At 31.6% G+C, this 16,980-nt stretch overlaps 1 protein-coding gene across 2 annotated transcripts in view; it reads left to right on the top strand.

The window, feature by feature from the left end:
- The window catches only part of PCCA (propionyl-CoA carboxylase subunit alpha), a 337,827-nt gene that overhangs the window by 47,377 nt on the left and 273,470 nt on the right, over positions 1-16,980 (top strand). For both annotated transcript variants that reach the window (XM_015587373.2, XM_015587371.2), the window contains exons 5-6: positions 4,192-4,305; positions 6,192-6,245. In XM_015587373.2, coding sequence (XP_015442859.1) covers positions 4,192-4,305; positions 6,192-6,245 — 168 coding nt within the window. The remainder of the gene's footprint in view (positions 1-4,191; positions 4,306-6,191; positions 6,246-16,980) is intronic.

Below are 16,980 nucleotides of genomic sequence, written 5' to 3'. Positions count from 1 at the left end.
TAAAACTTTGTTTTGATTCTAGGATTGATTGAAGGTAGTTCCCTTTTGGGATATAAAAACTGGATTGTAGGAAATGGATTGGGAGTTTTGCAATTGGCAAAAATCTATTCTCTTTTTTTTTCTGTAGTTTTAAATTTTTGGTTTTACTGCTTTGAAAATTATGTAAATTGTAACAGAAAAAAATAGTAAAGTCACCAATTCTGCCATCTAAAAATCGTGAATAAATGTGTCATGGTGCTACACATGTAGTTTTACAAAACAAAATCAAAGCGAATGTAATGTTTACTGACTTAAAAAAAAATCACTTTTCTAGGGAGCAAACTGCATTTCTAGAAAGGATGTACCAGACTGCTCGCTAGTCTGTTGACATTTGTATTAGTCTCTTTAGACTTTAGATACTTCGTATAACATAAAGAGAAGGGTTCTCTTTTCTTTTTCTCTTAGAAATAGAATTTTATCTGCTTGTTTGAAACTTATTTTTTTTCTAGTTCTTCAAATTAAGATTGATGCAGTTGGCATTCTTTAATGTTCCAGTCTCTGTGGGTAAATTTTGTATGCTTGTAACGTTAGAGAATTTGGTTAGATTTGATTGATACTGAAGTCTGGCCAGGTCGTGTGAGGCATTGCTGTTTTCAGGCAAGGAGAACACCTAATCTATATTTTGTCATCTTTGTGTTCTACCTAGCGTTTGCATTGAAGGCTATCACAAGGAAAACTCAAGTGTTCATGGTCGTGGTAAATAATGCCCATGTGACTGTAGATCTTGAAGTATTAGGTTTCACAAAATCTCCTGGCATGAAAAAAAATTCTTTAAAGCTGCTTGTCTTCTCTTTTTCAGTCTGTACTAGTTTAGAAGGTATTTATAAGCTGCAGTCAGATCTAATCTGATCTACTTTTTAACACTAAAATATTATTTATTTGATAAGGATAGGAACCAAGCAGAGTATCTTTTCAGCATATCTTAGGCATCTGATGGACTAGTATGAATTTTCCTCAAATTCACAGTTTTAAAATTCTGGTACAATTTTTAACCTTTCTATATTCAAATATTTGAATTCATTTTTAAGACGTCAGTAGGAAGGTAATTTTTTTTTTAGTCCTATGAGTTGAAAACACACCATTTATTCTGCTAGAACATTATTTGGCAAATAATAGGTTGATACAACCAATTTTTTTCTCTCTAAAATATAAAAATTCAAAATACAAAATTAAATGCTTGAGGAGGAAACTAATAATTTAAAAAATCTTCTGTTGGAAACTTTCCTAGAGGAAAAGTTTATGAAGACTTGACTGCTTTACTTCAAATCTTAGTACTTTAAGATCTTTTTTTTTTTAAACAGTAGCCAGCAATATCCTAGTCAGTTGATTAGTTTACCTTAGTTTAAACTTTCTACGATTTTATATATATATATTTTTTACTATTAAACGGTATAAAAAGGAATTTGTATTTTCTAAGTTGTTACAGTTTCTGAAACAAAAATACGTCTAGTCAACTTAGTTAAGTAAATAAATCATTCTTCGGAAGAGATCTCCATTGCTTGAATAGTTTGTTTTGTATTTAGCCAAAGAAATTGCCTCACAAAATTAGTACAACAATAACAACAGAAATTGAAATTGAGTTTCAAAAGTTTTCTAAACTGTTTTTCCCAGTTGACTCATAAATATCTCCTTGGGAACTGAGGCAGCAGAGAATTCTAGTTTTTTCTTTCAAATAGCTTTGCTCAGCATTTTTGCTGGTACTGACCCCGGGCTAGACTAAGGGCTTGTTGAACTGCTAAAATACTTTTCTACCCTAACATAAAGTTTGTTTCTGAGAAAAGGAAGAAAAGAAACCAACCAATTTTTTAGAAATAGCATGCATTTTGCCTTTCTTTGTAAAATATGTAAGCAGTCTTGACTTTTTTATGTATAATTTGTTTGGATGTTTATTCAACTAATATCAATCATCTGCTAAAATATGTTAGGCTTTGACCTAAAGTCTCAGTATGAATACAAAATTTATGATAACATAGGAAAAATGTCTATTATGATGTTAATTAAAAAACAAAAGAATACGAAATTATAATGCAGTATGATTACAAAAGAATATTTAGAGAAAAGAGTGGAAGTAACTAAGTTAAAATACTATTAGGATTCCCCTCCTTTTTACTTTTGACACACATTTATTATAGAAATTTTGGATATGTAAATACATATCCAAAATACATAAATACATACATATATATGCATGTGTATATCTTTTAATTTCTTCCCCCTATACAACCCTCAGTTCCATATGTGTTGCTAAGATTTTGACTTTGACTGCAAAGAGAGTGGCTTAAATGACAAATTATTAAATTTGTCATCCAAGTGTACATATGAGATAACAAGTTTTTAGTACATGACAGTGTGCTGGGGTAGATTTAAAAAAATAGAATTTCAGATACAGCCTCTGACTTGCAGGACTTTATGATGTGGTGGAGGAGAATGTATAAATTGTAATAGACATAATCTATAAAGCAGTCTAAGTGTTATTGCTGGGCAGGCTGTGATTAAATGCCAAAATTTGCACTAAGTAATATTGGATTTCAGATTAAAGGAGATGAAGCTGAAGTACTTGAAAATGACCTAGTAGTAGAAGTGAAACTTCAAATGCCTCTTTAATAATGGGTAATATCTGGGGGGAGGGGGGAGTGGGTGGGAGAAATACACACACACACACACACACACACACACACACACAGAATAAGTGTGGATTTACCTGGTCAATGCATTCTTTTTAAAGAATTGTTTAGCACTTAATTTCTTATAGAAAAAAAAAACTACGATTACAGCAACAGAATTGCTAATAATAGGATCTGAAGTAGGCAGAGGGTAACAGAGGAGAGGGCATTCTGGTCTGAGGGAAGAAGAGCAAGGTCAAGCTTAGAATAGCAAGGTAAAGGCAACCACTAGGAGAGCCTTGCTTCGAACACGTCAATATCTAGGACCCCTTTGTGAGCATGGCTGCCTTTCCTCAAAGCGGATGTTTTTAAAGAAATTATAGTGTATATATTTGAGTATTTTATATTAAAATATTGATCTGTAAATCCCTTGGACAACTATCTTACTTTTTAATGCACATAGAGTTTTTTACTTAATTTGAAAATATGTATTGAATTGATAAAGAGAGCTCTGGGCTTCTAAAAGATGACATTCTAGGTTTACTTTTCTGTAGATCTCATTTAAAACAAAGGACTTCTTAAAAAATCACTTCACAGCTGAAAAATATAATTTAGCAATAATGTGAAAGTATTTGCCACCATCAACTTCTGGTAGGGGTGTGGGGTGGGTCATAAATGTCTGGGTTTGTGTATGTGTTCCAGTTTTTATATCAGCCTGTAAAATAAATTTATACTGATTGGGAATTACTTAAATGGGAAAACTTAAGAAAAGCCATTTAAAAAAATATGTGAATCCTTTCATTAAAAAAAGATTTCTTTTAGAAGTAAACTTTATTCAGTGTTGAATGCCTAGCAAAAATAGATTTAAAACATTATAGAGTGAGTAGTCTTCAAATGGAGCATATATTACTGAGTTTTGAGTGGATTTAGGACTTAATGCACATATCAGTTCTTTTAGGAATAAAGGTAAAATGGACGAGGATCAAATGTGAGTATTTAAATGATCCTCAAGATTTTCTGGTTCATGTGTAGTGATACTGAACTCTTTAGTTCTGAGCTTTAATTTGTGCCTGGTGCTGACCTGATGCTGTGCAGGGACACTCACTGTATCACTTCATTCAGTTCCTCTAATTATCCCCACTTCCTGGGGAGCTTGCTTAGAACTGGACATGAGTGCTTGTTATTAAAATATTGGGCTGTCTTGGCTACATGTAACAGGGTAGTTTTGATATAAGATTTATGTATACTGGTACTGAATAAGAGGCTAATGTCGTTTGCTGTGATTTTACTTAATAAAATTGATAGAGAATATTATGGAAATTATTTGGTTAGACAATGGATTAGGTTTGTGATAAATGAAATCATGATTAATATGGTTTCTGAGCTTATTTGTTCTATTGTTATTTTTTAGGTTATATTGAAAAAGATCTGACATGTGACACATAAATGACATGTGACACAATGAGATTTGCAACTTTGTGTACATTTGCATATGATGATAGTTCTTTTTGCTAGGAGCATCTGTTAATGCAGAGATTTGTCTCTTTAGGTTCATGTGAAAATGGCGGATGAAGCTGTCTGTGTTGGCCCAGCTCCCACCAGTAAAAGCTACCTCAACATGGATGCCATCATGGAAGCCATTAAGAAAACCGGAGCCCAAGCTGTGAGTCTGAATGAATCTATCTACTGCAGCTGTTTCATATGTAGTGAGCAGAAGCTAGAGTTTGTATTTAAAAAAAAAAAAAAAGAAAAAAAGAATAACGATTGAAAATGCTGTTGCAGTTTAGTTCACGTCACATGAGTTAAATGTGGCTGAATTCGCTACTGGAAATCAAAGGCTTTGTAGCATCTGGCAGTGTTGGTCGCTGATCCTGCAGGTGGCTGCTGGATTCAGCTTTCACACCAGGGAGCAGTTTCAGTTCATTTCCAAATTTGCTGGGAAAAAAAAATCCCAATTAGTTTTGAGTATTAACCCTTTCAGTATAATAAGAGCATTTAAAAAAATTCTCTTATAAACAGTGTTTAAAATACTTTGGTTTAAATTCTATTTTAATCATGTAAAAATTATGCACAACTAGTTATAATTCCAGAAATATAAACAATGTAACTGCTAATTATTTAATGTAACTGCTAATTATTTTATTTTGATCACATCAATAGAATACACATAACTAACATGGAGAAATCAATAATTCTCCCCACCCCCAATTCTGTTTGAATGAAGTGGAATCCAAGGAAAAGACTGGTTTCTGACATCAGGAATAGTGTTTTGTTGTTGTTGTGCATGTATGTGTTTTAATATCAAGAGAACTAATTACATGTAATGTTGAAAACTATGCAGAGTTATCTCTAAAATTGGATGGAAGCAGCCAACACCAGCAATTAGCCTGGAGTGTTTCAATTAGTGTTCACATTTCTTTTGAAGGAAATGTTTTAGTAAGATGCATGTTTAAATAAAAAATTGAATTCATGAACCCATATTATAGATGTTTACAGTTTATTAGCAGAGTTAATGATGGTAACCTTTTTTAACCTTTTAACTATAGCTTGACAGAATGCAATCTGTAGTCGAATGTTTATATAAAATGAGATTGGTGCAGTAAAACACTTATCCTGTGCTCCAGCAGTTTAAATTATTCTGTACCATGTTTATAAAGATTGGTTCAGCATTTAAAAATCATTGATATGTAGCTACTTCTGGATTATGATACTGGCCTCTTTAGACATTTGACTTTCTTTAAAGCAGAATTGTTTTACTGAAAATATGTTCAATACTAACTGATAATAGAATGGCTAAATTTATGTTTGGCCAATGTGGTAGAGTTAAAAATTACTTGATTAGAACAGAATGAGAGAATTTAGATTTTAGCAGTATGGCTTGCATAGAATAACATAAAGAGGCTGTGAATGGCTAAGTGGGGTGAGGAAGGAAAGAGGAGGTAGATATTAGAAGAAAAAAATTCAGAGTACAAAGAAAAAGTAAAACCAAACTTCTATTTCAGTTAGATTTGACAGAAACTGCTGATTGGGTAGTAGCTGAGTACATTAATATCATCAAGAATAAAATCATGTTAGTTGGCTTAGTAGCCAGTGTTTTGTAAAGTAGCAGTTCTTGGTACTGTAAAGAAAGAGAATTAAGAGGGTTTTTTTTTTTTTTTTTTAAGTATCTATTTTGCAAAAGGTTTCTTTGAACTTAATTCTTTGACTCGTTAACCATTAGAAAATTCTTCAAACTTGTGGCCAAAGTTAGCATCAAAAAATGGAGAGTTAAATTAGTTTTGAATAGCAAAGTCAAGTGCAAGTGGACGAGACTATCTGTAGGTAGCTGGCCTTGCCTGCTAGCCGAAAGATAGTGTGCCTAACATGAATATAGAATAGGCAGTTTCTTGGAATTTGACTCTGTACTCAGGAATGTGAGTTGGAGCTGATCAGAGGAGTTACCTTACTCAAGGCCCTTGAACAATGAACACATTAATGTACTCTGTATTTTGCTTATCAAGATTTTGCAATATGATACAAACAAAAGTGACTTTTGATTTCATTTCTAAGGTACATCCCGGTTATGGATTTCTTTCAGAAAACAAAGAATTTGCAAAATGTTTGGTAAGTTTGTAATGAATCATTCATTAACTTATATTTCAGAAAGCAGTGTGATTGTGTTGCTTTTGTAAATGTGGGTACTGATAGATTATAGAATTTTAATTGACCCAACAATTCTTTGAAAATAGTTTGTGAAAAGTGAAGTTTTCACTCTGTAATCTGTCTTGACTTCAAGAGTAAAAATTGAAAGGTTACAAAATCACCACTGCACCTAATGAATAACATCTAGTTTATTATATATTGCATGTACTTTGACTTTTAAATTTACATATAAACTTCAGATTTTGAACCAAAAGTCAGTGAGTCCAGTGATTTATTAATTATTGTACCATGAGCATGGCATGTAAAGCCAGAGAAGTAAGATTTTATTTTTTCCCTTTTATGGCATACTGTGGCATTTAGGATTGATCAAATCTTATTCTCTATTTTGGGAAAAGTTTTTTTCACGATCTGAGTATCCTGATATCACCATTCTGGTTAGGTGAATTAACCTTACTTGCTACTAAGTGACTTCCCAGGTATATTTATAACTACATTCAAGATGGTACTGAAATCTTATTTTTCAGGTACTAAAATAAGATTATGAATAATGTTTCAAAAAGCTCCTTAGACCATTTATCTCAGGTATTAAATTATCTTGATTTATTCCAATATTGAATGCTTTGTTTCTGGTGGTAGACTTGCATTTTGTCCTGCCATGGATTCAAATTTATTTATGAATGTAATCATTTTCTATATAAAATTTCCACTTGAAATCTATAAATTTATTTAGGAACAATTCTAAAAATCATAGAGTTCTATCTTAGAATTATCTGTTTCAACCAATTTACTTTATAGATTAAAAATTTAGGCCTAAAGAGGTTGTGATTCAAGATCATACAGATGGTAATAGTAACAAGTGTCTGGAGAGAGCAAATTTGGTAGAACTATCCAAAGGTCTAGATTTACCAGGTTTTATGCAATATATTCACATTTTCCTATTTATATCACTTTTTATTTTTTATCTTCTTTGAAATTTTGTCTGAGGTTCTGTCATTAGAGAAGAAAATGATTTGAATATAATGCTTACATTGAAATGCACTTGTACAAAATAATGCATTAAGTTTAGGTTTGTTTAGGTGAAAAGTCTCTTAAACTATTGTCTATGGGCCAAAGGAGGCCTGCTGCCTGTTTGTAAATTAAGTTTTATTGGCATGCTCATTCATTTATGTGTGATCTGGGGCTGCTTTGCTTTACAGTGGCAGAGTTGCATAGCTGTAACAGAGATTGAATGGCCTGTGAAGCTTAAAATATGACTATATGGCCCTTTATAGAAAAAGTTTGAGAACTTCTGGTATAAATGAATATCTTAGTCCCAGAAAAGTTAAATGACATAGCTAATATAGTCATTCATGCATTTATTCAATCATTTAAAATAAAGCTTATTTGGTTCAAAGCATCTGAGAAGTATATAAAAAGAATCAGATGCGGGTCCTGCTCATGAGGAGCTGGTAATCAATCACATTGTTGAAAATAAGACAACTACACACGACTTCGGTGCAGGGAAGAAAATATTATAGAATTCAAATTCTGTTAATGAAGATAATATTATTTCCATTAGGGGTCACATTAGAGAAAATAGTGTAGAATATATGACTCTCTTCCTTTTTCTAATCTTCTGTCCTCCATTTTTCTTTCTCAGTACTATGCCTCAGCCAAGCTTGACTATCTATATACTATACCCAAACATGGCTGGTTCTTTCTGTTCCATGCCTTTCATCCCTCTTTCCCCAGTGGGCACACCTGTCCTCTCCTTCCACATTTCCAACTACTATCCCTCTTTAAATTTTTGTATTTCTCAAAGTTGATATTTAATATTACTTTATATTAGTGTATAGCATAATGGTTAGACATTTATATAACTTATGAAGTGATACTCTCAATTAGTCTAGTACCCACTTGGCAGTATACATAGTTATTACAATATTATTGACTATATTTCCTATGCTGTACCTCACATCCCTGTGATACTATCTATCCTTAAAGGCACAATTCACATGTTACCTTTACAGGGACAGTGATCCATATCCTTCTGGTGAGAAGTAATCTCTTTCCTCTGTCTTCTAGAGCATTACATTTTTTTTTTTAAGATTTCTTATTTGATATATATTTGGTATACCAAATGTTAAAATTGTTTTTATATTTTAATCTTCTCTTGAGACAAGAGACTTGGTCTTAGCCTTTGTTTCCCTTTTGTTATCTATCCCAACGATTTCTACATAGTAAGTTCTAATCTTATGTCCTCCATTTTTCTTTCTCTGAATGTTATGGAAGAATTAAGTAAATATTATTAGATTAAGAATTATAAAACAATAACCTTCAAGAAAACTTTCTTATCACAAAAAGGACTGTTTTGAAACTAGAAGGCAGGTTACTATATGTTTTTGTTCACTATGAAAATATGCATCTAGTGATAATCTTTTTTATTTGTGCATCATGGCAAGATTCTTATTTGGGATATAATTTTCCTACTATTAAAATCTCTTCCCATTGCAATGTGTCATTTAAAATGCTCCTTTTGGAACATCTGGTTATAGTTGATAAGTTCTATAAAAATAACAGTGAAATGAAATTGCTTACAGATTTTATTATGCCATATAAACATTGTGTGATTTGTAACTATTGAAATTATATAGTTACTATTTCAAACTGATTATATTCTTAGAAATATGATTTCTAGCATATTGGTAATAGATTACCATGTTAGTGGAAATGGTGAGGAAGATTAGTAGATAGAATTTTTTTTTTGTTTAATACTATGGTGTTCCCTTTATTGTAATACTTTTATATTTTAAATTTAATCAAATATTGAGGTTTTTTTTCTCCCTTTATTTCTGGTTGTTGTTTTTATTGTGTTTCAAAGAGCAGCATATTTATTTCGTTCATAGAAAAACTATATGTGCTTTATGCAATATCTAGTTTTTAGTTAATAGCGATGAATAAAAATGATTTGTTGAATTTTTTTCTGAATTTATCTGTATATTTGCTTTAGAAAGTATACAATAAAACAAATGTAAAAGCATACTAAACTTTATAAATTTCCTTTACAAGACATTATTCTTTATGCTCTATTTACATAATGTGGGATCAGATTACATGTAATTCCTATTGTACATGATTAAATAAAATCATATCTTGTTTTTGCTTAAATAATTCATGGAAAAAGCAAAGCTACAAATAATCCTCGTAAAGAATTGCAATTTTCAGTCGTTTTAATGTGCTGAGCATGCAGATTTTATTCCCAAACTGTTTTTAATTCCATATTTTCCTTCTGGGCTCCTTGTATTCTGAGTAGTAAAGAACAGTGATGAGAGGCTGTGAGGACTGGTAGGATTAAGAGAAGAAATTCTTACAGTTTCTGAAAGAGCTTTGAAAAGTAAAACTACCTGTTCCTGGAAAAAGGGAATATTAGTTTAAAGGGACTTCATATTGTTCCTCATTATCTTTCTGGATTATACACACACACACATATACATATATATTCATATTATTCTTTTATTTTTTGTTGTAGGAAAAAGGGAATATTAGTTTAAAGGGACTTCATATTGTTCCTCATTATCTTTCTGGATTATACACACACACACACATATACATATATATTCATATTATTCTTTTATTTCCTTTTGTTGGAGACTCTTAGCAAGAAAAGGAATATAACTATTGTGAAAATGAGATGTAATTGTTATCCATTGGATTAAACAAAAAATAACTATATACCATGTGTAGGCAAATGTACGGGTAATATGTCTTGTTCTTGGGAATGTAAATTATATATTTTTTGCTATAAATTTGCCAGTTTCTATCAAAATTTAAAATGTACATATTTGACATGACAATTCTACTATTAAGAATGTCACCTGTGAAGATATACTTTTAAAATGTTCATTGTGAGATTGTTTTATAATAGCAAAATTTGGAAATAGCTCAAAACTTTTTTCATCTGTAAAATGAGGAGATTGACACCTACCCTGCAGAGTTGTTATAAAGATTAGAAACAACATATATGAAGAATTCAGCATAAAGTCTGGCATTGGCAGGGAAATCATCTCAATCATTATAGGTGTTAATAATGGATGGTGAAAGCTACTGAAGAGTTTTTAGGCGCGTTAGATAGTTAAAATTAGTGTTTTGGGGAAATTACTCTGATAGTTTTCATATAAGTTTTGGGAGTTTAGATTTTTTCCTGTTAAGGAAATTAATAATTTTATATAATTATACTACTGTATAGATATGTATGATACTATAGTTTGCAAAATACTTTGACATGATTTTATTTAATTCATGCAACCACTGAAGATGGTTGGTATTAAATCTGTTTAACAAAAAAAACCAGACTCAGGTGCAGTGACTTGCCAGCAATCATACTATGCTAGTAAGTAACAGAATCAGGACTTGACCTCGGTTGGCTGACCATAAGTACAGAGCACTTTTAAAAAATACTATACCCTACTTGGCTCAGTGGAAAGTTAGCGTTCAAATAGTAGCAGAATAGTGAACACCAAATAACTGTAGGGAACTTAGCTAAAGCTCATAGAAAATTTTCCCCAACTTTAATAGTAATATAGGCAACACATGATCAGATTGTAGGAAAATAACTGTTGTGTAAATAGAAACTTGAAGAAAGTCTTTTGCTAGGTCATTGGTCTTCAGTTATGAGGTTGTAATCCATGGTGTGTCATTATAGTTGTGAAGTGAGTTGTAAGTACTTTGTAACTAATGCTAAAATTTCGAAGTTAGCGAGTTTGCCAGTGATGTTGTTGAACAATATTTTTATTTTTAAAATATTTTAGAGTGAGTTAAAAATGATTCATGTGATACTCTATTTGCTCATATTTGAAAAAAAAAATTTTTTGAGCAGTATACAAAGGAGAGGCTTAGGCCTTGCAAGCCCAGAGTTGTATGTAACTCTTATTTATATAGACTGTAATCTAGGTAGCACACGGAAGTATGTTTTATATGACGTGACTATTATTTATGTCATAGCCTACTAAAGGTTGAGAACTGTTATTACCATGTATTTTGTGGACATCCAGTTTTAAGTACATACTTTTTTTTATCATTAACATTAGAATTTTCATTTTTGACACAGATCTGATTTTATTAATAATTTTAGTTTTTGAGAACCCCAAATTTTAAGAAAGTTAAGTCAGATGTATACATTGAAAAACAAGGTTTAGCTATCTGTGAACCTCTGACGTCAGCCTGCAGTTTAAACCATTAGAGGCTACTATTGCTACCATTCTTCTGGAGCAGACATACGTGTGTGCACATGCATTACAATTTTGCTGTTGATTTATTATATAGGGTACTCTTATTTGCTGAACTTGGGTTTTATTTGTTTATAAGAAAAGAACTTCCTTTCCCCCATGCTCTTAAAGATATGAAATACTTACCTAAAGATACACCTGCACCATTCTCATTTAATCTTTATGACACTCTGTGATATACTATTATTTATATTCCTGGTTTTATAAAGCAGTCTCAAACAAATGTCTTGCCTAATGTCACATAGTAAATGAGAGTATAGATTCCAACAAAATGACTACATGACTATAAATTCTGTGCTCAGTAAATGTTCCAAACTGCTTCTAAGATGAATTGGAACTAGACTGGGTTGTTAGTGTTTTTTTGTTTTTTGTTTTTTTGTTTTTTAAATGGATACCTTTGGCTGGCACCTATTTTTGCTACTGGTGAAGGCTATTTTTTATTTTTTTATCCTATCGGTTTACCATTGTTAATGTCTAAGAACAGAATTATTTCTTTTGTTTTTCTGATCTTGCAATCTTGAATGCCAGTAGAGTAACTGTCTTCACTTGGATTTGCTGACTTTATAAGTAAAATACTTGAGTGAGCTGGTAGAGCTATAGAATAGTCACTGATGCCTTTTACTTCAATTTTCCTATGTTGATTAATCAAGTCTCCCTGGATTTAGAGGAGAAAGTTCGGTGACTTTTTCTTTTGACAATAATTTTGTAATGTATTTCTAATTGTGACTCTAAACATGTCATGTACAAAAGAACTTATGAAAACCTATGAAAGCAAATTCGTAAAACTGTTATTATAACAGAATGTCCTTTGAAATGTTTGAGGATGTTTCTTTTCCTGCATTTGGATTAGAATTCAGCTTCTGGAATATTGGTTGAAGAATTTGAAGAAGATGTTGAGTAGAAATGCCCTAAAGTGGATATCTGAAAAGGAAAAAAAAAATCTTTATATTTTTAGTGGTCTTTTAAGCATGTAGATAAGGCAAACACATTTAAGATTGTGAGATTTTGGGGGGTGGTTTCAATAGGGAAGTTAAGAATCTGGTATTTGACAAGGCCAGGATTCCTTCACTTTGCTTGAGGTTAAAACAGTTTGAATTTTATACTCTAGCTTTCCTTCTCTCTCTTTATTGTTTCCTTGCAATTATTAGGAAGGACAGTCGAGAGTCAGACTTAAATCTCTTGCTCTGCCATTTCGTAGCTTTGTGATCTTGGGCATATCACTTAATATTTGACTTTAAAGACTCAAGTGTCTTAAGCTTACTGGTTGCATGATATTTATTTCTCCATCTGACTATATTGAAAACATGTTTCTTGTAGCCAGCGTGTATTTGGGTCATGCTTTTAAAATTATTCTGATAATCTGTATCTTTTAATTAGAGTATTTAGTCTGTTTTTTTTTTTGTTTGCCTTAGTTTATTTACTTTAATAGCAACTTTATTGAAATATAATTCACATACCTTAACACTCACCTTTTTAAGTGTACAATTCAGTTTTTTTAGTATAGTCACAGAATTGTATAACCATTACCACTATGAAATTTCAGTGAAAGCTATTAACATTTAATGAATTACTGATGTGGCTGGAGAGTTATATCTAATGTTTTGTTTGTTTTCTGGTTGTCTCCTCTTTTTACCTTGTTTTCTTTTTTTGTCTTCTTTGGATCATTTTAATGTTGGAAATTCTATGAAATTTGACTATTGAATCTTTTACATTTTTTAGTGCTTTTTTTAGGGATTACAGTATTCATGCTTAACTTTATATGGTCCTTAGAGTTAATATTATACCATTTCAGGAAAATGTAGAAAATTTGAAATCGTCCCATTTTCATGTGCCACATTATAGTTGTCATATATATATTTCACATGTCTTTATTAGAAATTCCATGGGAAAATGGCATAATTTTTGCTTTAAACATATTTGAAGAGAATTTGGACATGTCCTTCATTAATGATCCAAATAATCAGTTGAAATTAAGAATGATTTTTATTTTGGTCCATTTTTAGGGTACATAGAAGAATAATGTTTTCTTTATTATATATATTTTTTAATTGTAAATTATATATAACATAAAATTTACCCTTTTCACCATTTTTGAGTATACAGTTCTGTGGTATTAAGTACATTTACAATGTGCAACAATCACTACCATTAATCTCCTTTTCATCATCCCAAACTGAAACTCTATACTCATTAAATAGTAACTCCCTAGTTCCCCTACCCCAACCCCTGGTAACCTCTGTTCTGCTTTCTGTCTCTATTAATTTGCATATTCTAGGTAACTCATAAGTGGAATTGTGTAGTAGTTGTCTTTTTGTGACTGGCTTATTTCACTTAGCATAATGTCCTCAAGGTTCATTCATGTTGTAGCATGTGTCAGAATTTCCTTTTTAAGGCTGAACAATATTCCATTGTGTATATTACACACACCATATTTTGTTTATTCATCATCTGTTGATTGCTGCCTAACTTGTATATGAGTAGATGGCTGAAATCATGCTTTTTAGTTCTTTTGCATCACTCACTAAGCTTTCAGTACATGCTTGTTAACTATTTGTTAAGTGAGAAAAGTTGCTGAATTAAAATGTGGAATTCTGGAAATAAATGTAGAAAGGGCACTTTGAGAAGCCTCCCTGTGTTTTTCTGTTGTGATGCTATTTTTAATTTTTAGTAACTTTGTGATTTCTTAAAGTTTACTTTCATCCATTTATTTTTCTGTAACCCTTAAACTTACAATTCAGTAGGAAAGATTTTATTTTTATTTTAGTGAAGGTAATAGATTGAAGATATCAGATTAAATGAAGTAACATTAATTATCACTGTTACACATAGTTAATGATTCAAATGCCTTCTAAAATTAAGTTTTTAAGTGCCTGCTTTCTAAAGTGGGCAAAGAGACAGAAATAATGAGATGATTGCTGGGGCTTTGTTTTCAGACTGGACCTTATCTAAGGATAGTTTAACAAAGTTCCTGAGGCACCATATTGAAGCACAGTTGTGATATGCTAATTTGCTAAGTATAGTATTCTTTTCTTGTGTGTGTACACTTTCCAACATGCTGATGGCTATTCATGTGCACCCCTGTGTGTGCGCACATGTGTTTTTTCTTAGCTTTTTATTCAGTCCTTCACATGCTAGTTAGTTGTTGAATACAAGCATTAAGAGAAATAAGAACATATCAGTTGATAAAAATTGTGTTGCATTTCTTAAACAGTATGTTTCATTTATAAGGAAATGTTTTGATTAATGATGACAGCTTTAGAGATGCTGTTTCTGGTTAGAATACCACGATTTACATAAAATATTGAATGTATAGACAGAATCAGTTATATATTTATATATTAGCTATAACATGTCAGTATATTTCACTAGGGTAGCACAGTGATTGATATTATTGTATAATGGCATAATATTTAGGAGGTTAATTTAGTCACTCTACTGCTGAAATCCAAATTTAAAATCAGTTTAAAAATGTTGAATCTGGGTGATGAATGACTGGGGAATTATTATACTATTCTGTCTACTTTTGATTGTTTGAAAGTTTTCATTAAAAAGATCTATAAAAGCAAATTGATTAAGCCCAGAAGAATGTTTTTATATCCTATAGTGCTCTCAAGGTCAGATTATCATAGAGTATATAATGAATTCAAGGTTAATTTGATTCTCTTGGAGAATACGTATGTTAAATTTGGGAGACATTAAAGTTCTCTTTCATATCCAGTATGAGGGGATTTCAGCCATTGTCTTTAAAATGTTTTCCTGTTGTCAAAATGTCTGGTTTCACTTTTCTTCATCACTTATACTTGATATTTCATGACAAGGAGAAAGAGAACGTTTTGTCTTTATCCTTTAATGGTAATAAAAGAGGTACCAAATTTAAATCAAAGTATACTATCTAAAAACATTACCTTTTTTTCCAAGTCATCTTAGCTTCTCACATCTTGACTCAAGCATCCACACCATAAAGAGTTAGTAAAGAAGTACCTTTCTCATGGATATAAGCTGGTTATTAGATTAGATGGAAGATAAAGGAAGCTCCCTCCTGGGTGATGTTAGTTAACAACAACAACAACAACAAAAGCATAATCCACTTGTTAAAAGGGTTTAATGCTTTAATCATTATTCTAGGGATCACATTAAAGTTTGTGCTTTATGTTCCATGTGGTAAGCTGCTGCTTCTAGGACAGTCTATTGCATAGCACTGTATTTCTTAAAGAGCTTTTTATAAAAGCCGTGTTATGGTGTGTGGTTGCATTAAAGTAGACAAAATTATCTACAGGGCACATTAATTGCCACAAGAAATGATCATGTTTTGATTCATTTGTGTTTTATGTATAATAGAATAAAAATTTGAGAAATTAAGTCTTAGTCATATTATTGTATTTGACCATTAATTCCCTGCTCTTCACAAATATCTATTAATACTTGGCACAGATTGGAAAATGATGTAGTACGGTAAGAAGAGCAGTCATCATTGCTGGTAACTATATTAATTTGTAAAGGAACCAAACGGGTGAACTTACTTGAGTTCATCTAGGAAAGGGTAAAGATCAATGTGTATTAATTTTCAATGGATTACAAAAATGGGAAAGACTATTTCATTTACACGAGAAGTTTATGTTATATCTTCTGGCAAGAGTGGGAAGATGCCAGACACTCATCTATATATTGGATATATTCAGTGGTGAATAAGATAAAAATCTGAGTTTTCATAGAGTTATTTTCTGGTACAGGGACGTAGGTAATAAATGAATGAACAAAGTCAGATCAAGATGAGTGCTATGAAGAAAATACAAGTGGACGATGCAGGAGAATATTGGTTCCCAGTGCTTTCTGGGCCACCGGGATATCTTTCAGACTCTTTCAGAGACTCGGCCAAGTAAAAGCTGTTTTCATAATATTTTTCCCCCTCTCATTCTCCCATGATTATGCAGTAGAGTTTTCCAGGGGCTACATGGTGTATGTTATCATAACAGATTAAATGCAGAGCACATATGAGAATCCAGCTGTCTTCTGTTAAGCTGGATGTTAGAGATTTGCAAAAATGTAAAACATTTCCACTTATATCGATCCATCATAAATGTTAATTCTAAGTAGGTTTATTCTTTTAAAATTTAATATTTTAAAAAGTCTTCATTTTAATATGGTAAATATTGATAGATATAATACATAAATAAAAGCTCTTTGAAATGATCAATTTTTTTACAACTCTAAAGAGATTCCCAGCCCAAAATGTTTGAGAAACGCTGCTAGAAGGTGACTAGATGGCCTTTTTACATAAGATGGTACCAAAAAAAAATAAAACCTCTCTGTGAGGGTGACCTTTAAGCTGATATTTCACATGAGAAGAGCATTCTAGGCAGAAAGAGCAAGGTTGCTCTGATCACCATTCTCCAGACCACTTACATATTGTTTTCTGGATTTATAATTACTTT

Source organism: Pteropus alecto, unplaced genomic scaffold (genome assembly GCF_000325575.1).
Source record: "Pteropus alecto unplaced genomic scaffold, ASM32557v1 scaffold13, whole genome shotgun sequence".
In the NCBI taxonomy this organism is placed as follows: Eukaryota; Metazoa; Chordata; class Mammalia; order Chiroptera; family Pteropodidae; genus Pteropus; species Pteropus alecto.
Note: the sequence above shows the minus strand (reverse complement) of the source record. Positions and strands in the feature narration are given on the sequence as shown.